The 26439-nt window shown below is 36.1% G+C and overlaps 1 protein-coding gene across 1 annotated transcript in view; it reads right to left on the reverse strand.

Moving 5' to 3' along the window:
• Positions 1 to 19909: 19909 nt before the first annotated feature.
• Positions 19910 to 26439, reverse strand: part of Syx18 (syntaxin 18) — a 131299-nt gene continuing 124769 nt past the window's right edge. The window contains exons 8-10 of the mRNA XM_090368710.1: positions 25476 to 25545; positions 23236 to 23316; positions 19910 to 20073 (exon numbers count right to left, since the gene is read on the reverse strand). Of these exons, the coding sequence (XP_090224836.1) occupies positions 19978 to 20073; positions 23236 to 23316; positions 25476 to 25545 (247 nt within the window). The 3' untranslated portion in view covers positions 19910 to 19977. The remainder of the gene's footprint in view (positions 20074 to 23235; positions 23317 to 25475; positions 25546 to 26439) is intronic.

Genomic DNA, 26439 nt, shown 5'->3' on the forward strand with positions numbered 1-26439 from the left:
AGGTACGGTGTGTAGGAGAGATTCTTGTCCAGAACAAAACCAAGATATTTGAGTTCAGTTTTGAGCTTTATGGTCGTCCCTCCGACCTTGGTTTGTGGGGGCCTTCTTAGGTCTAGAGAGCCTTTTAGGAGAATTGAGCTTGTCTTATCTTATCTGGTGAGATGTTGAGGAAATTTTGGCTGGCCCATTCTTGTAGGGTGAAAATAGCTTGGTGTGCTGTAGTTTCCATTTGGGCCCTGCTGCCAGATGCAAGAATCAGGACCACGTCATCTGCGTACGCCTGGGTTATGACACCCTGAAGGTCAAGGTTAAGAAAATCATCCAGGACCAGGTTCCAGAGGAGAGGCCCTAGGATATACCCCTGTAGACCGGCTTGGAAAGACGGCAGTATGGGGCACTAACAGTGATTTCTCTGTCCCTAAGATAGGATTTGATGCATTGATAGAAGTTACCAGGTATATGAGCTCTCTGGAGCCTTCCCAGGATTCTGGGCCACCATAGGGAGTCAAAGGCTCCAGCGAAGTCGATGGATGTAACTAGGAAGTAATTGCGGTCACAGTTTTTGGCCGCTTCAGTGATATTTTCGAATGCATCCACAATGGAGCGCCCTTTCCGGAATCCATATTGGTTTGGTGATGAGAGTCCAGCTTCCTGATAGTGTGTTCCTATTTTGTGGTGAAGAAGTCGCTTGAGTAGTTTACTCAGCATTGACAGCAGGGCAATGGGCCGGTAGGACCCTGGGAGGGCTTGAGGTTTGCTCGGATTTTTTGGTATGAGTCGGACATTGGCAGTTTTCCAATCAGAGGGGAAGGTGCCCTCTGAGAGGCAGTGATTAAAAAGATCAAGGATTTTATGTGGTATGATTTCAACAGATTTTTTGACTAATTCTGGTTCGAAAACACCGGGTGAAAACACCTTCACCTGGTGTTTTCCTGTTTCTCATTTTGGATGCTGCTGTGTTGAGGTCCTCTAGGGTAAATAGATCTTCTATGGTTGACGTTTGGTAAGTTTCATTCTCTTCACAGAGTTTTAGCTGTTCCGGAGTGTGGGGGGTCAACCGGTGGAAGAAAGAATGTCCAGGATATTATTGATCGACTCTTTTCATGTTCTGGTATACGATCCTTGTGGCAGTTTCGTGGCCAAGACCACTTCTCCCCTAGGAAGTTTGTTGGTAGTGACTTTGTACACCACTCCCCAAGGGTCAGTGTTTCCTTCTGGAGACGAGTTTCCCAGGAGCGCCTTTTGCGGAGCTTGATTTTGGCTGTGTACTCATTCCTGAACTCACGGTAGCACTGTCTCAGGACATCAACTGCCTGAGGCCAGGATCTGCGAGCACGCTGAAAACGTTTTCGTTTGGATGAAAAACCTGATTTTCCAGGAGAAAAAAAACATGCTACCCTTGCACAAGACAGATTAACTCAGCTATGTTGTGAAAAAGACCCATAAAAATTGCTCACTTCATTGACGTGATTTGAACTCAGGTCTTTTCCATCTGGTGTGAAGAGGATGGCAATTAATATCTTGGATCTTAGGAAAGCTTTTGATATTGTTGTACATACACAAATTGACTGCCGTAGAAATTGGAGAAATAGCATTAAGGGCAATTTACTCCTCTGAGCAAAGAGACAACTAAGTGGGAGAAGGCAGAGTGGTTATTAATGGACACTGCTCTTCATGGGCTAATGTTAATCGGTTGTGTTCTCTAGGGTTTGGTGCTGGGCTCATTATTGTTTCCTATATTTACTGATGAAGGTATATTAGGCTTAATGTTGAAGTTTGCAGATGATTTCAATGAATTCCAAGCATTGTCTTAGACTGTCCTTTTTTTAGATAGTAAATCAAACCCCGAAAAGCAATATATAAATCTACAGAAATTGTACAGCCAATAATTTGGAGTGCATTGTTTGAAACAGTCCTTGGAATATTATTGATCATTGGAAGAACTGATCTTTGTGTGGAAATAAGTTGTTTCACTTTTACCTTTGATACTTTTTGGTACCAAACACTCACTGTGTATGATACAATAGGCAAAAATATGGTTTTATAGTAAAGGTTCAAGGTTTTCTTTGATAATCCTCACTCTTTCCTTGAGACTCTGATAACTGAGGCTGTGAAAAAATGGATTTTGTCCCTGAGTTTTGACACGAGGCAGAAAACGGAGTTTATCATCTAAGGTGATACCCAAATACTTAAGTTTGGGATTCATAGGGAATTTGGATATTATTTAGTCAGATTCTGGGTGGTCTATTGTGGCTATTTGGGCTTAGAGGGGAACAGGTATCCTGTGTGTTATCAGACACACAGCCTAAAACACTGATGGATCCAATATCTCTCTATTACAGAAGATTTAGAAGAAGTCCGGTTGGCCTGCCTCCCTAAAATCCACTCATGCACACCTTCTCGATGGTAAGCCCTGTTACATCACTTAGGTGGCAACGAACGTGTAGAGTGGTTCTCTTCAAGATGCCTGGTCAGCGTGAAGAGGAAGACCAAACCCTCCAGCATATGACAGCACGACAAAAGAAATGGCCCTCAGTCCCCAGCAGCTTTCACTCTCCCTCTTACGGCAGCGAGAGGATCGGAGTGGAAGAAGAGGTTGCTAAGAATCTCCGGGTACGACCAGGCTGCTATGCACGGAAACTGAACTTCGCCTGTTATAACGTAAGATCACTCATCGGTGAAGACAGGATATTAGAGCTGGAAAAGGAATTAGAAAATGTGACTGGTTTGGCTGAAACAAGAAGAAATGAATCACTTATAAGTTTATCAATTGGAAATCTGCCGTACACCAATGGAAACAGTGAAAGTAGTGAAGGTGCAGTTGGGTTTCTGGTCCATAAAGGTTTTAAAAACAACATTTTGGAATTCAAAAGTACATCACCAAGGGTGTCAAGACTAATACTCAAGATTTCTAAGAGGTACAAGCTAAAGATTATAATGATTTATGCACCAACATCGAGCCATGATGATGAAGAGGTTGAAGAAATGTACACCGAAATTAAGAGTCTTCTAGATGAGCAGAAAACCCACTACACTATTATTATGGGGTACTTCAATGCTAAGGTTGGAAAAAGACAAAACAGTGCAGAAAGGGGAACTATAGGAAATTTTGGAATTGGTGAAAGAGGTGAAAGACTTGTGGAATTTCAAGGACTGCCAGTAATGAACACTTTTTTCAAAAGGGTGAACAGAAAGTGGACATGGAAGAGTCCAAATGGATTAACTACTAATGAAATCGACTTCATCCTCACTAACAGAAGATATATTGTGAATGTTACCATCCTGAATTAGGTAAAAGTTGGAAGTGATCACAGAATGGTAAGATGTACACTTGATATAGATGTAGGAAAGGAAAGGAAAAAACCGACTCAAGTAAATAATACAAAGGTCTTTGAGATAACAGAAGAGGAGAAAAAGCAGTGTGTACTGGAACTTAAGAACAAGTTTGAGCTTCTGCAGACTGCTCAGGACCAAGATATCGACGAGGAATATTACAACTTTCTGAAAGTGATAAAGCCCAAGAAACCTATAGGGAAAAAGAAATCCAAAGAAGAAAAAATTAGTCAAGAAACACTTGTCATGATGAACCGAAGACAACAAATGAAAAGCAAGAAAAACACTGACAGGAAGAAAATTGAGTTTACTGACTTATGCAAAGCCATTAGAAAGAGACTCAGAGAGGACATAAGAAGATTTAACACAAGAAAAGTAGAAGAAGCATTAAGGGAAAACAAAGGATTTAAATCAGCAGCCATGAGCAGTAATACAGAAAGACAAATAATACTGAAACTGAAGAATAGCGATACTTATAAACTAATAAACAGCAGAAGTGTACTTATAAACAGCAGAGAAGGCATAATTCAAATAACAGAAGACTACTATAGAAAATTATACAAGGAGCAGGGGAATGATGCTAGCAGTGGGGAAGATGGATTGCAAAGTAGCAACACATACAACATACCCGATATTCTTCCTGATGAGGTAGAACATGCATTGAAGAAAATGAAGAATCAGAAAGCCCCGGGGGAAGATGAAGTTACTGTAGAGTTGTTAAAATTGGGAGGAAGAGACATAACACAAAAACTGACAAGGCTTTTCACAAAGTGCATTAGAAAAGGTGTGACGCCTAAGCAGTGGAATAATGCAATCATAGTTTTGCTGCATAAGAAAGGAGATAAATCAGAAATTGGAAATTATAGACCAATTAGCTTGTTATCCCACATCTACAAGTTGTTCACAAGGGTCATTACTAACAGATTAGAAAGAATACTTGATGAGAATCAACCGAAAGAGCAAGCTGGCTTTAGGACAGCATTCTCAACTATGGATCACCTTCATGTAATATCACAGCTAATGGAGAAGGCAAATGAATATAAAACACCATTATGCCTGGCATTTGTGGATTATGAAAAGGCATTTGACTCCATACAGCATAAGGCAATGTTTCGGGTACTGGAAAGACAAGGCATAGATACCCCATATATTATGATTTTGAAGAAAATATATGAGAGTGCTACCTCCTTTATTAGACTAGACAAAGACAGTAGGAAATTTAAAATCGAGAAAGGAGTTATACAAGGAGACACAATATCTCCGAAGCTGTTTACTGCTACCCTTGAGGAAGCTTTCAGAAGATTAGACTGGTCGCAGAAAGGAGTCAATGTGAACGGAGAGTACCTAAACCATTTACAGATGACATTGTGGTCATAAGCCACGATCCCAAAGAATTAGAGGAAAATCTTAATCAGTTATGCACGGTTAGTAAGGATTTTGGAATAAAAATGAATATGGCTAAAACAAAAGTAATGATGAACAAGTATGCCACAGAAAGGGAAATAATGATTGAAGGAGCAGTAATTGAAAAGGTGGAGTCATATACTTATCTGGGACAAGTTATTAGCTGTAATAATGATAAATGGCTGGAAGTCAAGAGAAGAATAAATTTTGGATGGATAGCATTCAGGAAATATAGTCACATACTGAAGAGCAATATCCCAGTTTGTCTGAAACGTAAAATAATGAACCAATGTATACTACCCACCATGACTTATGGAAGTGAAACTTGGGCACTCACCAAAAGAATGGAAAAGAAGCTGAGAACTACACAGCGAAGAATGGAACGAATTATATTGGGAATCAGACTGTTAGATAAGAAGAGAAACACAAGGATTAGGCAGCAAACTCAAGTAAAGGACATTCTTATCAAAACTAAAGAACTAAAATGGTCTTGGACAGGACACATAGCTCGAAGACATGATGACAGATGGACTAAGAAAATAACAGAATGGTACCCAAGAGGAGCTAGAAGAAAACCTGGAAGACAAAGGCGGAGATGGATAGATGAAATTCATGAGTTTTTGGGTAGTAAATGGATGACCAGTGCTCAAAACAGAAGGAACTGGAAAGTTGCTGGAGAGACCTTCATCCTGCAGTGCAGTGATTGAAAATGGCTGATGATGATGATGATGATGATTGTGGCTAAAATGGTTCTTAAAAGTCATAAAACTGGTTTTGCACCAGCAAGCTCAATGCTGATGGAATTGTTCCTCTTTGTCAGACTGCAATGGGATATCAAAAAGTTCATACCCTTAACTAGAAATAATAGACCTAGATAGGTGAAATAATATGCACTCTCCATGTACAGTAACACATTTCTCCCATCTATGGATCAGTTGTTTATTGCCTTAATCATAGAAGTCCACACTTTTTGCCTGAAACCACGATTGCACTTCATTGATGACTTCCTGAAAAGAATCAAAGCAGCGTCCATGCAATGGTTTTTTCATTTCTTGAAATAAGAAGTCTGACGGTGCTAGGTCAAGAGAATAGGGTGGGTGCTGCAGTAGCACAAATCCAACAGTTGGCAAGAACATTGTATTCAGCATTGCTTCTGCAAAGGCTTCAGCAATCTTGGAACCCATTGTGCTGAGACCTTAGACATGTGCAGATGGTCATGTAAAATGCTGTGGGCAGCACATAACTAATTCACACTGCATTTGCAATGAAATGAATTGTCACATGTCTGTCACTCAGCACCAGCTGCTCACCTTTGCAACCCTCTCTGTCTGTGGATGTTGGTGGCCTTCCTTCTCTTGGCTCGTCAAAGACACTTGTACGACCACAGTGGAAATCCCATTTCCACTTTTTTACAGTGTCATAGGATGGACAATTCTGCCCATACACAGCTTTAATTTCTTCGTCAATTTCCTGAGCTTTCTTGCCCTGCAAGTGTGAGAACTTGTTCACTGCTTGATACTCCACTTTGCCAACCATATCGTTGTTTCTCAGATTCCAGGCTCCATCTCAAATTTCACATTAGTTATTGAATATGTAGACAACTTATATTAAAAATGGCATCTTCCTACTGATATTTTATCTAGATCGGAATACAAACTTTCTGATATCCTCTTGTACACACGAGAGTGTATAAATTCAAATTGAGGAAGGATGGCTGTAGAATACTGGTGCAAAAGTTTGTCTTCAGCCAGGTGTTTGATTGTTGGAACAATCTTCCATCTGTTGTTGTGGAAGTAGATAGTTTGAATGAATTCAAAGAAGAACTATACAAACTATTGGAAGGGAGTGACAGATGATATGGGAATGTTTGTTTGTTTTCTTTTTTTTTGGCTGATGCTGTATAAGCTTGCTTTCTTGTATCAGTTGCCACTACTAATACTATTACTAATTATACAAAATATGAGAAACTGAATTTAGTCTAGTAACACATCCTGCAAAAGACTTCTTTTTCACTTTCTGGAATTATGCAAAAAAATAAAAATTTACACAATTTTTTTTTACAATTTTTGGAAAGAAAAATTATGCCAAAAAATGTTTTATGCTCTCTCAAAAACAATTCAAGAACTGTGACAGCATCCAGTTGTGGAAAGTGGGAAAATGCCTTTAACCCAAGATCACCTTTATGTCCTTATAACTGATATGATGACTGTTTTCTTAATGTAATAGACTTCAATGCATGTGCATGGGTTGTGACTCCATTCATCACATGTAAAGTGGATGATGAACACCAAGAATTGCTGAATAGAATTCATGATGAGAGTAGAGCGAATTTCAACCAAAGTGGATATGGGCAACTTTGGCAGAACAAGAAAATGCTTGCTTGCTCACTCACACACACACACACACACACACACACACACACACACACACACACACACACACACACACACACACACACACACACACACACACACACACACACACTCTCACTCTCACTCTCTCTCTCTGTGTACCACACTTGTGGAAGAAAATATCATCGCTTTTTTAGCTCTTTCAGTATTTACAAGAAGTTTATTTACAATTAAATCAGTAGTGATAGTTACAATTATATGTACAATCAAATACCTGTTAATTGATTATATACATATAACAATTAGCTTCTCCTTCTATCCAGTTACGAAGGGATCGAGTGCCATCAAGAAGTTCCTCTAAAAAAAAAATAATAATTAATAATAATAAAGATCTTTAAAAGGCACATATAAACTTAAAGCCTGACACTGATTTTCTGCTTAATTAGCACTAAGCAGAAAGTATGCACTAAAACTATCAAATGTTTATTTTAATATTTGTTTTGGGATTAGTAAACATGATTTATCTTTTTTAAACATTTATTTTTATCAAAAATTTAATTCTTCATACAGAAATTGAGCTATGAAGTTATTCCAAGTGAAAAATTCAGTAAAAATGGAAGACAAATCTAGGGCTAAACAACACCCAACATTTATTTTTATCAAAAATTTTATTTTTCATACAGAAATTGGGCTATGAAGTTATTTAATCAAGTGAAAATTTTAGTAAAAATGGAAGGCAAATCTAGGGCTACAACACCGCCAAGTTACAGGAAAAGAAAATTGCTAATAAGACAGTTTTCGTCTCAAGATACAGATGCCGTAGAACTATTAGGATGTGACAAGCAGAAGTTCATATGGACAGAATCTGCTCTAACAGTTTTTGCAAGAGAGCAGGTTTGACTAACATTTAAACAGAAGTACATTGTTTCCTACATTTAGCCCCCTTCAAAATTGAGTTCAGATTTATTAATGGCTTGTTGATTACTGTTATGAACAAACATTTGTGTAGGCAGGAAATGAAGCTGTAGATTTAGATACAAGCCAATTATCTTTAACAGCCTTAGGACATTTATTGAAAAACTATGGGATAAAGAATGAGAGTTTAGGATGTAATAAAAGATTTTATCCCTGGAAGAATAATTACACTGATAAAAAACTGCAGGATGAAAGCCTCCTCAAAAATTCATGTTGAAGGAAATGGATCATAATCAGCAGCATGGCTGATTATGGTCCATCGACCAAATACGTTCGATCTGCAGGTTGGCAGATCAACCGTATTTAGCAGTCAGGGGCTTGAACCCCAGTCTACTCAAAGAGCGAGTGCTACTGCACTCCTGCTCCTGATCACTCAGCTACAGAGGCCTATTTTATACTGATACATTCTGAATAAATATTAGAGTTGGATTTAAAGCAATAGTTTAACCAAAGAAAAGAACAAATCATGTAGATGCTCATTTTGCATTCTTATAATAACAAAAACATGAGGCTGAGAATGATTATGGGATAGAGATGTCACTGGAAAAAGAGACTAACAAAGTTGTGATCTGAGATACCTACGGCACAAATAACATTAACTCTGTACTTTGAAGAGCTGTTGGTGAGGAAAACATGAAGGGTGTTAGGAGTGTTGTTAGGGTTGCCTGGTACTCTAGTAGGTAATTGAACAAATTATGTGCAGCCATTAGCAACAGCATAAGCTTCATCATCTCTACCAGCTGAGGCCATGCAATTATAAAAATGAAATCAGATGGAGTTGTGAATATTAAAATCACAAAGGAAAATTAACTGATTGTTATGAAAGTTAGGTTAGAGAAAGTTGAGTTTAAAGAAAGATGGTCAAAATTTCCAGAGTTTTTGTAGAGCTGGGAGACTAACACCATGATACATCACTTGTATGAATCACACCATGATTCATACAAGTGAATTTGAGAATGGGTAAAGAGACTTTAAGCTAGCAGAGATTTCAGTTAAGGATGTCTCTGACAAGGATCATCAAAGTGAGTATATGCTCAAGTACCATCTTTAAGGTAGAAGGAATCACTGAATGAATTAACACATATGAAATGTGTGGTGGTGGGTGAGGCAATCAATAATTGCAATTCTGACAAAACAATAATGGAAATGGTCTGTGGGGAGGGGTGCACTTTCTATACTTTACTAGTACTGTCACAGAACAGTTATTATCAACTTTTGTGACAACAGCCTTCCCCCCCCAACACCAGAGCATTAAGGCCAACAGACAATAGGACTACATGTTGTACTCTGCAGAATCAGAAGATTTAAGTGGTGTGAGTAGTTCATTATACAAATATTTATATTGGGCAGAAATATGAATTTCTCCTGAGCAACTGAAGCAGACAAAACAGAATAAAACAAAGCATCGATTATACAAACTAAGATTATTTACATATATATACACATATGTAATGTACAGTTTTGACACAAATAAAAGTAAGGGCAAACTTTAAATTTGCAACCTGGAATCTTCTCATTCAATTATGTTTATATTATTACATCCACTTCATTCTAAAACTTTTAAATGTATACATGTGCATCTAGATTTGGAGCTTGTCATGAGGTCCACAATTGTATTACAAATGACATATTTTCACTTAACATTAGCAGCACAATGGTCAACTTTTCCATCATTTTTATGCTTAGAATGAAAGCATGAAATAATTAAAAAATTTTCACTCTTTGAAAGTGACCTTTATTTTCAATCGATTATGAACACGACTGTGAAAAATTAATTTTTTTATATTGAAGATGTATATTTTAATTTTTTTTTTAAACCCCCTTCTGATATGATTTACACATGCACTTTTCATATCTTTTTAATGCTCATATTGCAGCATTATCTTCACTGTGAGCAATTGAAACTCGAAAGGAACAAAACTTGGAAAATGCTGTATGGTGCGATGACTGGACACTGCCAAGAAGAATACTTCAGATGTAAACACCATCTGACTCTAGAAAGCATTTCCATTCATTCATTCAGATCATAGACTGTGCTAATGCACATCATTTACTGGATTCTAGATGCCACTAATTTAAAATTAATTATTTTTACATTTAATTAATTTTATCATTAATTAATTATGGACTACTATAGTTAATTGTATGATTAATTAATTAATAATTTAAAATTTGTGGCATCTAGCATCCAGAGCCAATTCACACAGTTTAGCATCACAAAGCCAATTCATCATAATAATATGCATGGACTGACTTTGTGTAGCCTAACAAAAACTTTCCTTTTATTATTTTTTATGACCTAACTCCTAAAAAAAAAAGAATTAATTAATTATACAATCAAAAGCCAAATCAATAATGTAGGAATGCTGAAATTACACTGACATCACTCAAATAGATATTTTTATTTTCAAATTTAAATTGCTTTGGTGGACATTTACCACCACCCATTCATCACCTCTATCAAAATTTACCAATATACAGAATGCTCTCTAAATCAATGTATGAGGTGTGATCAAACAGCAAAAGATCAAACAACTGTCAATTTGGTTTTTTGGACTACTATTACTACAACAGCAAGTGTCAACAGCAAGTTGACACTTGCTGTTGACACTATAACAGCAAGATTACAATCACTGAAGTAGTGTAGGAGAAAACAAACAAAAATACTGTTAGATTCTATTAGTAACAAATAAATTATAAATTTTACAAGTGAAGTGCTTTTATTTCAAGTATTCAACTTTGAGTAACTAAGAAATTGTTATAAATGTTTATCATGCTATCATATATAATTTAAATATTCAATTTAATTACGGAATATACGATAAAAAAGAAAACATCTTGTCCTGTACGTGTGTATAATGTAAAGTGTGCAAATCATTTTACATTGTTAAGCACAGAGCTTAACATTATTTTGATAAAACTTTTATTCATGAATAATAAAACAGTTTGATATCAATATGAATGTATGGCGAAATTTATTTCCAATTTCATATTAAATAACAACCCTGAGAGAAAATGGGATAAAGTTATTAAACTGCCATTTTATCACTGTGATTGAAGTAAATGTGAGATTAATAGTTGCGCTCTTCTGGTTGTAAATGTTTGTAAATTTTGTGGTGAGATAAAAAGAACTTACAGTTTCAGCTGCTCTAGTGGAAAAAATTTTGAATAAATTCAAAAGCAAGTAAATTTCAAATTATTTTCTCAGAAAATAATTCTGAATTTACTTTCTCAGAAAATAATTCTGAATTTACTTTCTCAACTCAATCGGAAAATAAATACCTCCTGTTTTTTCTGTGAGTACGACAGACCTACAGATAAAAAAAAAAAAAAATAGCAGAAATTAAATTTAAAAAAAAAAAAAAAAAAAACCACACTTAAAGATTTATTAGCCTAGCAGTAATACTGAATAATGCTGACCGGGCTAGCCAGGTGGGTAAAGTGCCTGCCTCGCAACCCAAAGGTCGCGGGTTCAAATTAAACTTGGGCTTGGATCACAGTAAAATGCAAAAACTTTGGGAGGTGCATGCATTATGGCCACAAAAGCCAATGTGCCAACAACTAACAAAAAAAAAAAAAAAAGAGTACTGAATAATGTATCAGATTAAGTAGGAAAATATTTATTGCTGGTGACTCAGGTGAGGATTATTAGCTGTTACTCTTTTTACCTTCTTATTGGTGTTTTTGGTCTTGTAAGTGCTGCGTTTTGGACTAGTTTATATTAGCATTCATTTTGAATAAACTGCAAAAGCCTGTTTAACCATGTCTGGCTGCATACAATTCATCATGTAGTAGAGCACTATTTCATCACAATGAAAAGTTATTTTTTTCAGTTTTATGTTTGAATTATTACGTTGTTTGTTTGTTTGTTATTTGGTTTTTTAGGAGCATTAGCAACTAAGGCCATATTGCTCCGGGAATATGCGGTGGTTATTCCCTGACCTTTCCGCATCGTCTGTATTTGGTGGTCACGGGCTCGAACCCCGGTCTAATCAAAAAGCGTGCGCTAAGCACTGCTGCTCCTTTCCACCTGGCTATGGAGGCGCCTTGAATTATTATATTAAAATGGTTATATTATTATTATTATACAAATATTGAAATAATTAATAACTAATATTTCATTATATTGCATTACATCATTATTATTATTATTATTATTATTGCTCTTGTATTATTTCTCCCTAATTGGGGGATTCCATGCTGCAACAGGTACTGCTACCAAGTACACAGGGTGGTTGTTATGTCTGGTGTTACTGTTGGTCGAGGAACTCTCTGACTATCCTACAGGTGTTCAGGATTGCAACTTTCTGGAGTTCCTTGTAGGCATTCTCTGGGAGACCTATTGCAGCTAGGCTGTTATGTAGGGTCTTTGGGCACAGGGAAGTGTGTCCTGCTCGTGAGCCATGCATTGGAAGCCATTTTATCTATGCGATCTTGATGGAGGACATTGTAGTGTCTGCCACTGAGTGTCTTCTTTGGCCATCTTTCTAGCTTTGTTTGTGCTGTCTGGGTGGGAGGAGACCCCTTGCTTAAGTTGAGTGAGTATGCCATTTGTCTATGTTCCTTATGGCCTGGTAGTGCTGCTGTGATTTTTCTGGAAGTAATCCTTCATGTCAGCTATTGCTGTTTTCTGTTGCTTGATGAGGTCTACAAGGCCCCTTCCACCTTCTTTTCAAGCTATTGTCAGTCTATCCACAGGTGACTTCAGGTGGTGTTGGTCATCATTGTCTTTATCTTTCTCATGATATCCTACAGCTCTGTGTTAGCCAGTCTATTATCCCAAAGGATTTAGCACTGGGACTACAGAGGTGTTTATGGCTTTAACTGTGTTCCCTCCATTCAGCTTTGCTTTAACAGGCTTCTGAGTCTCCGATGGTATTTTCTGGCCAGGTGGGCCTTGATTTCCTTGTGCTCTAACTGCTGAGTCTGCATCATCCCAAGGTATTTGTAGGTCTCTCCCTCTATCATGGCTTTTGATCTCTTTATCAGTCTGCAGCTGGTAGTTTCAGCCGAGTAATTTCCTCTGATGCAATCCATGGGTCTTGCATTTATCGACACCAAATTCCATTCTGATGTCATTGCTGATTCTTCGGTGATCTGGAGTAGTTCTGGAGCTGTTTCTCAGTTGCTGCATAGAGCGTGATGTCATCCATGTACATCAGGTGGGAGAGGGCATACACGTCTTTCCTTTTCTGAGGTTATATCCATACTTGCTGTTGTTGTTGAGCATGGTGGATAGTGGGTTGGGTTGAGTGCTAGACAGAATCACAATGGGCTCAGGGCATCTCCCTGAAAGATTCCACTCCTGATGGGAATCAACTTGGTTGTGATATTCTCGACCTTGATGGTGGTTCTACATTTCATCATGGTTGCTTCTAGGAAGTTTGTCACTGTCTGATTGACTTTATAGATCTTTGGCATCTTGGGGGGGGGTGATACTTCTACTCCATGAAAGAGCATCCTGCTCGTGCATGGAGTAGAAGGCCTTGCGGTAATCGATATTTGCTTTTTGGTTTTTAGGAGCATTAGCAACTAAGGCCATATTGCTTCGGGATATGCGGTGGTCATTCCCTGACCTTTCCGCATCCTCAGTATTTGGTGGTGACGGGCTCAAACCCCGGTCTAATCAAGAAGCGTATGCTACGCACTGCTGCTCCTTCCCACCTGGCCACGGAGTAACCAGGTAATCGATGTAGGCCATGTACAGGTTGCAGCACTTCTTGTAAACTTGCTCTATAACTGCGGCATCTATGGTTAATTGCTCCTCTCATCTTTTGTTCATCCACTTGCATCCTTCCTGCTGTTATGCCATTATGTTCTGGCTCTCCAAGTAGTCTGATATCTTCTTGGTTATGCAGCTGTCAAGATCTTGTACATTTTTGGAACACAAGTGATTACCCTGTATTTTGCCAGGTTTTTTTGTGTCTTGGTCTTTAGCCTTCAGATATGTGATTCCTTAAGTGAGAAAAAATTAACCCCAGGGGCTCATATCTGGTGAGTATGGGCTTGGCACACCCAGGGTCCTGAGCTGGATATCATCATTCTTCTCTTCCTTGGTGATTCCCCTTCTTCTTCTGACTCTCGTTCTCTCTCTCTCTCTCTCTAAGGGTAATTCAGAAATTTTTTTTTTTTTTTGGCTGGTGCAGCATAAGCCTCAGGCTTCCTTGCACCATATAGGTAATAATAATAATAACTTTGGGATTGTCTCTGGGTGCCTTATCATTCAGGTGAACTGCTCTGCTAGGTGACTGTGTGTGCAAGTGAGCTTCTTGTACCAATAGTTGTGGATATTATCTATTCCTGGGGTTCGTCAGTTGTGGGAGTTCCTGTTCAACTGTTTTACTTCTCCCGAATCTTCCACTCTCTCATCCCTTGTTATTATTATTATTATTAATTACAAACTAAAGTATGTTATGGATTATGGTAGTGCTATTATTCAATTCTATTCTATTCACTCATTAAGTAATTTTCTATTATTTAATCATTCTACCATTGAGTATTCAGGAAGTGGCTGGAGCAAATGAAATCAGCAAGCTACACCCCATAGCAGAAAGGACTTTTTTTCTTTTTTTTTTTTTAATGAAAATCTCAAACACGAGAGGTATTAGAACCCATAGTACTTAGTACAGTGCATGGGTTGGAAGTTTAGAAGATAAAAGGATATATTCGTTGACATTAGACCAACTTCTGTAGACTGTAATTTTCAGGAAATACCTATGAAGGCTGTTCCAGAAAATGGCAGTTGAATGAATAAACAAGGAAGATGAAAAGTTGGTTCTGTGAGTTTGAAGCTGGACAATAGATGGATGTTGGCTGGTGGCAGCACATGTTCGGACTGTTTTGAAAGAGAGAGCAAGAATTATAGAACCCAATTCAGAAGACCAGTGCAGATGGAAGTATCTGTAGAAAAGGCATGAAGCAGACACAGTACATCTATGAGACAGAGAGTGGAGAGACTCTGTTAGAGATGAGTTATTAATTAACCTAACTGCCTTCGGGAATCTAGAAGCCTAAGAGAAGTTTTGGGGGTCACCACCCCAGATGTGGGAACAATATTCCACTGTAGGGCAGATTTGCAATTTGACCAGAGTGCAAGAAAAGTAACGCCAAGAGCGAAAGAGAAAACCCAAGTTTTTTAGATGCAGAGGAAGCAATATTTGTAATGTGCTTGTGCCAAGAGAGATTAGAAGTCAGGGTAATCTCCAAAAGAGATGTACCATCTTGCCCAGAAATCAGAGTGTCACCAAAGATAAGCATAGGAGCAGAAGAATCCTTTTTGAGAGATATAAGACAGGACTGAGTTTTAGAAGGATTGAAATCAACTAAGTTGTCTTTGCCCCACTGGAGATTGGCATTTCAGGAATTGGTAGTGGATATTCGAGAAGTTGAAGCTGATTGGGCAGGGTGAGGTTTCTCAAACTGGAATGAATGCTATAATAAGCAAAATTATGGATAGGATTTCCGGTCAATCGAAGAAGGTCATTAATATGCAAGAGGAAAAGAGTGGGGGAAAGAACTGAACCTTAGAGGACACCAGCATTAGTGGAGAAGTTAGAAGATAGACAGAAATCTACCATCACCTTCAGTGAGTGGTCAGAGAGAAAAACTAGATAACCAATTACAAAGAACAGTTGGCAAACCATAAGATGGAAGCTTGTTTAGAAGACCTTTATGTCAAACACGATTGAAAGCCTTTGAGATGTCAAGAGCAACTGCTTGTGAACTTTTCCATTGAATTTGTCCATAAATAGATAACATATGCCAGAATATCACCAGTGGATCGACACTGACGGAATCAATACTAGCAATCGTTGATCAGATGGAAAGTTTTTAGATAGTTTAAGAGTTGGTGGTTAATTGATTTCTCCATTACTTTAGAAAGAGTAGAGGTAATTCCAATGGGACGATAACTGGATGGGAGGGATTTGTCACCCTTTTTAGGAATTGACTGGATATGAGCAAATTTCCAAGCAAAAGGAAAAACACCTTTAGAATAAGAAAGTGAAAAAAGGTGGCAAAGAACAGGAGTAAGTTCAGGAGCACAGGTTTTGAGAACAAGTGGAGAAATATCATCTGAACCTGGAGCTTTCTTAGCATCAAGATTCATCAAAATCTTTCTGACATCCTTTTGATGGAAGACCACAGGAGACATTGAATGGAGTGTGCTAAGAATGGTGGGAGATGTTTTACCAAGATCATTAATACACGAGATGGAAGAAAAATGGGATGCTAGCAGGTCAGCTTTATCCTTGGCTGAAGTGACAATAGAACCATCTGGTTTTGACAGACTTGGGAGCAGAGATGGGTAAAAGTTGCAGCCAATGGCTTTGGCAAGAGACCAGAATGCTCGGCTACCATTAGGGTAAGAAGCAAGTTTTTTCACTCTTAGCCTGTTCAAAATCTAGTTTGGACTGATTAATAACTGCTTTACAATTGTTGCGAGCTTTGGTGTAGGCAGAAAATGAAACTGAAGAGTTGGAACCAAGCCAAGATTCATCAAAATCTTTCTGACATCCTTTTGATGGAAGACCACAGGAGACATTGAATGGAGTGTGCTAAGAATGGTGGGAAGAAAATTGCATAAGAATATGCAATTTTCTTCTCTTGAACAGCCTTAGCACATTTATTGGAAAACCAAGGTTTAGATAAAGGACGAGATTTTAAAGTGGGGTGTGGAATAAAGAATTCCACGCCTACAAGAATAATTTCACTGAAACGATCTGAGCAAACAATGACATCAAAAGTTTTGAAATAGTAATCCGACCAAGTAGAAGAAGAAAAGAAATCTTGCAGATCATCCCATTTTGTGTTCTTGTAATGCTAAACAACATGAAATTGGGAATAGCCATGAGATAATGGCTCCATCGGAGAAGAGAAAATCATCAAGTTGTGATCTGAGGTGCCTAAAGGACCACTCAATTCGACCGTGTACTTAGAAGGGTTGTTGTGAGAAAAAGAGCATGCATGTTGGTTGAATGGTTAGGATTGTCCGGTATTCTGGTAGGTAAATGAAAAATCTGTGCGAAGGCATTAGTAATTGCAATAGCCTCAGCATCTTGAACCAGATGAACCAGATGTGACTAGAAAATGGAAGCCAGCTGGAGTTGTGAACATTAAAATCACCAAGGAAAATTACCTCACTGTTCGGAAAGTTAGACTGGAGAAAGTCAAGTTGCAAAGAGATGAAGTCAAAGCGTTCCAAGTGATTAGTGGAGTGGGGAGAATGGTAGAGACAACAGGTGAATTTGACAGAATGAGGTAGAGAGATTTTAAGCCAGAGAAGATCGAAAAGAGGAGATTCCACATTACCAAGTCTCTGACAAGGAATATCAGAATGGACATATGCACAAGTAGCACCTTTGAGGCGAAAGGAATAATTCATACAGTGAATAATTTGGGCAACTGAGATGAGCAATGGTTGAATCAACTGATAAACAGAGATTCTGTCAGAAAACGTACATGGGATTTGGCAGACTGTAAGTGGAAATGGAGATCACTGAGATTAGAATTGAGATCACATATATTTGTGAAATGAACTAGGAAGTATTTGGGAGGTTTGGATCTTTTCGCAGATAAGTTTGCTCTATTAGTTTGACAATTCATGGTGTATTCAATAGAAATAAAAAGTGGGGGGGGACATGCTTTATGAAGTAATGAAATTTTTGGATATGGCGTACACATGGTAAGAATATACCCAGTACCATGTGGCCATAATGTGGCCTCGGCAATGCCCCCCGCATAAACACTATTCAGACTCCCTCCAGTCACTATCTGACATAGTAGAGGTAGCAAGATTATACACTAGCTGATCCGGAAGCCTCCTAGAGAGTTACCAACAGGTTTGGTCCAGTGTACTAACTAGCGGCCGGCCTGCAAACATCGTTTTAGAGCTGTACCCTTGAAATGTAAGGAAGTTTGGATCTCGCCATGGTGATCACCATAACCTCAAAAGACATCAATCATACTGCATGATGGACAAGATGGGGATGGTTGGCAAGTACATGGAAATAGTGCTATTATTGTTTAAAAAATAATTCAATGTATCTGTAAGTACTGATATTGATTTCTGTGTCTGAGTCATACAGAATTTTTGTGCAGTGAATCTCACAAGAACCTTGAAAAAAAAATTAGAGATGCACAGTGTTGCATTATTATATCATGTTCACAACACTTATTACATATACAGATGGAGAAGTAATAAAGCCTTAAAGTAAGGACAGAATCTTCATAGAACTGTATCATAAATTCATAACAAATGAAAATTGAGATAATTATTTCCCTTTTACACAATGTCATTGTCCAGGATGGGTCTCAACAGAACATACAAAACTCTGCTGCTGTTTTTATTTTTTTATTTTTATTTTTATTTTTTTGAGGGGTGACAAATGTTTCACATTGTCAACACAGAACTTTGCAGTTCTCACCATCAGTCCACAGTTTGAAAACTGCAATTTGAATAGGTTCTAGCTGCTATACATGTTTTTATTAAATTCCATTGATTTTGAGCAATTAAAGAAAAGTAGGGATTCTAATTTTACCTTAATCTTGTCAAACACAGTGATTTACTGAAATCATAATCATCCTGCTCTACTCCAATCAAGTGGGTTGAATATGAGAGGTACAATGTCATATGCATAATAGTTCCCTACAGCAAAACCTGAAAACAGTCCTATACAACTTCAAGATACAATGGTGCAGAATGAAGCAACATTACAATGCAACGTCAAGGCAACTAGTGATATAATAAGATATCAGCTTCATTAGATAAAAATACAAGCAAAAAGCTTCTTCACTAACACAAAAATAAGTTTGCCCATCTCTGAATTAACCATGAAATACCAATAAACATCATCTTCAGAGCAGTATTACTTCTTTATAGTGCAAGAGAGAAGCATAATGGGCTTATAAACATAATCGTGGTGGTGATCTCATAAGCCTGCCTTTCAAAAATGGGAAGTAGACTTATGAGATCATTGCCATGATTGTGTTTATATCCCAAATGACTTTTATTTAGACACCATATTCAGACCAGGAGGAATAACCCAACAAGGATATTTTTATTTCAATCAATCAATTTGAAAAATAATAACAAAATAGTCACCATTCAAATTAAAAACATTGCCCATTAAGGGCTTTTGTTTACAATACAATTAAAACAAAATTACAGTACATTTATACTGCAAATGAAGGGTCCTCCAGCATCCTTACATATGTATTTTTATTTCAATTTGCCATCCGGAACAAGATGATGAACTACAACTATTCGCTTAGAACTCATATTTATATCCATTCAAAACTAAACTTATAGTCTTGTTCAGGTGTTCTGAAAAAGGTATATTTTTGATATCTTTCCCAGAAAATACCTTTGTCAGAACATTTGCAGCCTTCTTGAAGCAAGGTGACTGTGACCCAGACTGAAAGCACTGGCCACCCATTCAGAACTAGTATTTATAGTAAAATCTAAACAAAATTGAAGGGTTTTTTTTTTTTTTTTTTAAATTCCTGGGATATTCTAATGTGCAGTTTTGTTCTCAGTTGCCATATTGAGAGGCAACTGAAGCAGTTGCTAACTATTCAACATGTTGAAAGAAATAGAAAATAAGCTCCATTAGTTCTATTTATAAATTGTTGTTGCACGATAATGCACCACTTCTTATTGGCATTGTATGTGTTAACAAATATGCAAGGCTTTAATTAGTCTATAAGTAGATTTTAATTTTTCATTCGATTTGTAAGCTGTAATGCTTTTTTGGTGTTATTGGTACTGCATTATATACTGCTCATACACCAGCAATTTCAATATTTTATAAAATATTGATAATAGTGAAAACATCAACACATACAAATAAATTGTGATATTTTAATGACCTTTAAAAATCTACAATCACAAAATGTTATATACATGGAATAACCATTAGGGATTATACCAATCAAGAAACAGAAGAGAAAATGACAACACAACAAGAAAAAAGAGAATCCACAACCTGAATCCTGCATTCTTCTTCATGGCCTAAGAGAGGACACAAAAAAAAAAAAAAAAAAAAAAAATTCAGTTACAAATGCTGCAGGAAATAAACAAAAAATACAGTATAGTTTATATTATACCTAATGAGAAACTTAACCAAACTACAATACACACTACCTGACATAAGGAACTGCATGCCTAAAGACCTGCATTCCGGAATGCAGTACTGTAGTTTCTCAAAGTATGCAAACTCAGAGTACATCACTCTACTCATACATAACTGGCTCTCTAAATCACACTTATGTTTGTGACTAGCAGTTATAACCTACCTATTTTATGATGACAGTCAACAAAGCATGAGAGAGAAAGAGAAGGAATGGAAAGGTTATGTCATAGCAGATGCACAATATTGGCTTTTTGTTCAGACAAGTAAAAATTCCACACTTGAAGACCAGTATATCACATTTATTAATAAGGAAATAATGTGTCTTTAGTCTAAACATGGCTTTCCCTAAAGGTACTTTAGGTAGTTTATAGAAGTATTTTAAGATTTATAAATAACCAACTTACACAAATAAAGTTTGTATTCATGCACACATGGTTCATAGGAGTTTGCCTAGTTTTATCTTAGTTTCAACCTTGGTACAATAATTTTCTCTGGGAAGGGGAGAACTTCATAAAAAACTATTGTACTTACATGGGGACAGCAGGAACACAAACCTCATGCACCTGTAGACTACTGCACTTTCAATGAGAGGCATAAGAAAATTATATCTTCTACCATTACAGAAAATGTGATATAAAATGTACTTATCATTGTCATCATACAGATCAAAAACTTAGGCCAGTGATGTCAATTTTCCCTTTAGTCTGTAATACAAAAGCTATTTGGGATATCTGTCACATTCTATTCATTCAACATATTAATTTAATCCATTTTTGTTTTATATATTTTAATTTTCTATCACTACCCTCAGTTTCTTCCAAAATTCCTTCATTCTTCTTTCTATCGATATGTGTACAGTTTTTTGTTCTCTTCATTAATCTAATTTTAAATGATGATCCAATTGGTGATCTTTCTGTATCAGTGTCCAGGCTTTGTAGCCATAAAATAAGTTGGAAGAGCTAATGTTTTATATATAGTGCACCCTTTATGTCAGCAATTTAATATTTCAGGGTTAAGTCTTTGTACAGTATACCTATTTCACATTTATAGTTTCAATTGTTTGTAGGTAGTCTCTGCAAGCCTATGTTACACTTCTAACATACCTATATGTACTTGTCTCTATGCTACAGAGGTGTAGATGAGATTTCCTAATCCAAATGCTAGATCAGGGTCTCATCGACATTTAAGTCATATTACATCAACTGTACATTTGTGGGAATTCTCTATGAAATGGAGAGGATTCCTCTGTCAGTCAGTGATTGCTGGAAAAAGTACAAAAAGCACTGTATAGTATAACAAATATAAAGGAATCCCAGTATGTGTTTATAAGTACAGTAAACCCTCACTAATCTGGTTACAGTTAATCTGGATGTTGGATAATCCAGATCAAAATATGAAAAATTCTGTTCACGGTTGAGTACTTTGAAAGACACAGGATTTAGGAAGGCAGATGAGTCACTCTTACTGCACAGAGTGAGAGAGATGGACCATATGTTACATTGTTTTGCATGTTCTTCAGTGTCGTTGTTGACTCTGAGTCGGACAGATGTTATTGCTTATATTGCTTCATTTGCATACTTCTTTATATGTATATATGTGCATAGGTTAACATATTTTATATAATTATGGGTTCTAAAGAATTGAAAAGTGGAATAAAAAGAAAACATGTTACTTTAACTATCATTAACAAGATCAAAGTGATAGAACAACTTGAAAATTGTGTTCCTGGAAAAAAGAAAAATTGCTGAAGAATTTGGTATTGGCCAATAGACTGCTGCCAATAGAAAGATATTAAAAAACTAAAAGACTCTATAAAGGCGTTTTCTTTAAAATTTGATGTGGGAAGTGATAAAAGCAGTGAATCAAACAGACAATATCGAATATGACATTAAAAAAGCCAAAAGAAGCTGTATTTAAATGCCAGAATATCATAACAACGATCAAGTGGCATTGGTGTGCGATGCCAACAGCACCTGATAAATGTATAAAAAGACAATACATTTATCCATCTACCGATTGATAAATATATAGAAGAGCTGCACACGATTAAAAAGTTGGTATATGATGTAGGAGGAGAAGGTTTCAATGATCTCAAAGAAAGCAAGGTGAAGGCAGTGAGGAAGATGCAATACAAAATGTACTTGTCTGTTATCGAGTACTTTTTCACTCACGGTACTGGCAGATATTTTGAACATGTAACAATCTGGGTGACAAGGTGTTTAAAATGGATAACAAAAAAAGTAACAATGAGAATTTTTATTTTTCATGATTTTTTCAATGATATTTTGTCACATTATTTATTCATTTATTATTATTTTAAATTATGATTTATTTTTGACAATTTCATTAATGCAATTAAGTCAAAATAAGAACAAATTAATATTTTAAAAGCATTTATGAACAAAGTGTTCATTAAAAAAAAAAAAAAACATCAAATTACCTCAAATAAACTCACTGTCATTAGAACCACAAGCATTCAAGGAACTCATACGTGAAAGGTGATGTGAAATCTTACCAAGTTATCAGGGTGCAAATGACAATGAAAAAGATTCATAGCCTCAACAAGCTGGGAACCACCTATCACACTGCTTGCACAAATATTGCACTGCATTTTTTTTTTTTTTTTTTAAGAATAAATAATTTCGGTCAGGCTTCTTACTTCAAGAACCCCCAAACACTTTCCACTAAAAGATATCTGAAAAATATGTGTATTAAGATAATCCTGCCACATTAGGGAATTTTAGAACACCAACTGAAAATTGCATTTCTTGTGCTGATAAAATCACTTCATCTGGTATCATGTAATGTAGTGAAATAGGTAGATTCCTGTATACATGATGTGGCATATGTTTTCAATTTTTTTTATAAAAAAAAAGCTGAAGTGCATAAAAGTTACTTTTATATAATTTACTTTGTTTGAATTTTTTTTCAAAAATTAAAGTTGGATTGCATTTTATAATGGATACCACCTATCAGTATTCACCTTTATTCCTGCATCTAGAGCACACAAATTACTGTTTCTATAAATTTTATTACATTACCTCCCTAAGCTCTTGATTTCCTTCTTTAATGTTCTCTGTGGTTCCCACTACTATTTCTGATATTCTACTCATATCATGTTCCTGAAAGTAAGAAATATAATGTTGAAACGCTTAATGATTTTATATGCACACACAAGTTTCAAAAATTATCTCAAACAAATAAATACAAAGCAGAAAAACAATAATTATTTTTATTGTTGATAAAATGGCATTAGACAAACTGTGCAGGCACAGGGAGCCTTTTTATTCAGTCCACTAAATTACTACTGTCCTACAGAACATATGAAAAAGAGAATACTTTGTAAAATGTTGATTCAAAGATAACCCCGAATGCATAAAATACTAAAGGATTTACACGAGGAGTTCCACTGCCATTTCCAGAATGACAGACAATAAAATTTTACTTGGCTGAAAATTAAACCTGATAGACTACAAATTGATTTTACTATTACTTTATTCAAATTGCAAATTAAAAAATCTGCATTCTGAATAATTTCAAGATATTATTGTTGTTTGAATCTATATAAGCAAATAAATAAATCTTCTCCTTAGCTCTTTCAAAAGTACATCCACAGATATTTATATTTTAAAGGTTGCTTCCAATAACATATCCATTAATATATGAACTGTCTTGAAATTTGTATGTGCTGCCACCACTTATCAGTGTTTCCAACTAACTGTAGTTAGTTGGAAACACTGATATACAAAGTTTCAAGCCAAAGGACACTTTAAAGTGAATGCAATTTCAGCTCAGATTTCAGTATTTCTTTTATTTCTCTTGATTTTAGAGAAAATGGCTATATTAGAGAAAATGGCAGCATGAAATCAGCTTTGAAAATCAGTGCAGGAGGAGAAAAGATTCCACCTCTTGACCAAAACTCTGCCCGATCTGAGCTTATAAAAGCTGACACTTTATCAGCTTCTGCATCTGCATCTGAATTTCTCTGGAATTTTTGCAGTTTCTGATTTGGCAGAAACTCTCTGCTCAGTGAAGCCTTGTTTTCACAGTGCAAAGTGATGGGCCAGCTCTGAGGAGACCAAGAGGGAAGCCACCAACCACATATATCTCACATATCTGGCACCAATATGAGCCCTGCACATCTTCGCAGTAGTAATAAGCCTAGTAGTAATGTTTTACTATCTTCTCAAGATAGTGAGACTTTGGAACAATGCTAGTTCCAAAGTGTTAAGGGGGGGCTGTGACATTGACATTTGTATGGAACCTACATTAGATGTCAATATTTTCCAGAATATAGATGATTTAAGGTAGTATTGGGGGGGGGGGCAATCACCAGATTGATGCTATACAGAATTGTTGGATACAAGCATCATTGATTATAATTCCTGGCCTTCACAAGATTACAAATGTATGACAGCTGTTGCTTCATCTGCCACTTCAAATGATGTAGCTTGAGGTGCAGGCCTTCCATACGGTTATGAAAGCAGAGCTTTGGGTCAAAAGTTACACCAAAATCCATATGCTTTTCAAAGACTGGGATCTAAGTGCTATGTGGAACGGGCTTTATTTGTGCAGTGTTGTTCTTGAGGTGATTTGGATGGATTGATTTTCATTTGAAAAGGGCAAGGTACTCTGCCATCTGGATGAGTTTGTGGTTAATTTCATCAGTAACATGTTGAGTGTTGTCCTGGCTACAGATAGGTATTATCAGTTTAATATCATCTGCATAGCACAGAATGCCTCCTCCGCCAAAGACAAAAGGAAGCAGCACAGCCATAAAGAGGATTCACAAGAGCACCCCCCCCCCTCCTGGGGAACTCCCAAATTAACCTTGCATTTATGTAGAGAGTAAAGTTTGCAAAGATGCAAACCACACTATGCATGTTTGATGTAAAATCCTCATTCTATTTTCTCCATACAGCCTTTGATTGACATTTATAGTGAAGATGCATTTAAAAAAGCTATTTTCCAACTTCCTGGTGTTTCCACATTCTTTCAATTATTTTAATCGTTTTAACTTGGACAAGTGGAGTTGTTTTTAATTCTTCCTTCTGTAGCCCCATCATTCTTTGTTTGTTTGTTTTTTTCTATTAAGCCAAATATTACTTGCAAAATTGCTAAGTCTTTAGGATGAATTCTTAAACAGAAAAACAAAATATGAAATGTAAATAAAAGAAAATAAATGAAAATGCTAATTAGTTGTCACTGTATATGGTTATTAACATTTAGAATACATTATGTAAAATTTAAATAAATTTATAATTTGAGACTTTAAACATACCTGTTGGAGAACTTTATCTGAAAGAATTTCTTGCAATTTGGATATTTCTACCACTTTTCCTTCTATCTGCCTAAATAATTGAAATATACGAAACATATGTAAATTTTAAAGAATTTACCTCACTGAAATATCTTGGTAAAGCCTTATAATTTGCTTTTATGTCCCAAAATCAATAACATTAAGACAAACACTGTTTTGAATTTATAGAAAAACAACATTAAAATTGCACAGAACCGTTGAGTTTAAATTTAGATAAAGCTAAAAAAAATTTTATTGTTCCAATTTAGATAATTTAATTTTTTTTTTCAATTTTATCTAAATTAGAATTTAACTTATCTAAATTGTACTTAACGCACATGGAATTACATTGAACAATTTTAACCCTATTCTTTTGCAACCTAGCAAAAAAATGTACTAAAAAAAAAAGATAAGACCACGTAGAAGACAAATTTGATCTTCTAGGTGCCATTAATGCTATAAACAGATTGTCACCTTATACAAAGACTGTCACATTTCTGACTAGTGAATTAATTTATTATGTATCCCACAATTACAAATGTAAAAAAGTTATGCAATTTAATTAAGTATTTAGCTTTAATGAATAGAAGGTATAATCCTTTCATGATGAGTTCCTGGAGATGCAGGACCATGTGGTGAATTCTCATAACATTACAAGTGAACAAGTGAATTTTACCTGATGCAGGTGGGTTACAGGTAAAGTTTCCATGGCAGTATGCTCTGTCGAGTGATATTATTTCTGGAATTTTGTAGTTTTGTAAAAAATGACACTTTTTCACACAAAACTTTCTTTAAATATTAATTTGTTTTTAATTTTAATTCAATGTTAGAGTGAAATTACTATCAAAAAGCAAATCAGAATTTTAAAAAAAAATTAAATGTCAAATTGGAAAAAAATCGTGAAAAATTATTAAAAAATAAATAAAAATTACATTTTACCTTTTTG

The sequence above is a fragment of the Mastigoproctus giganteus genome, chromosome 2 (genome assembly GCF_048544385.1).
Source record: "Mastigoproctus giganteus isolate SK-2022 chromosome 2, ASM4854438v1, whole genome shotgun sequence".
Taxonomy (NCBI): domain Eukaryota; kingdom Metazoa; phylum Arthropoda; class Arachnida; order Uropygi; family Thelyphonidae; genus Mastigoproctus; species Mastigoproctus giganteus.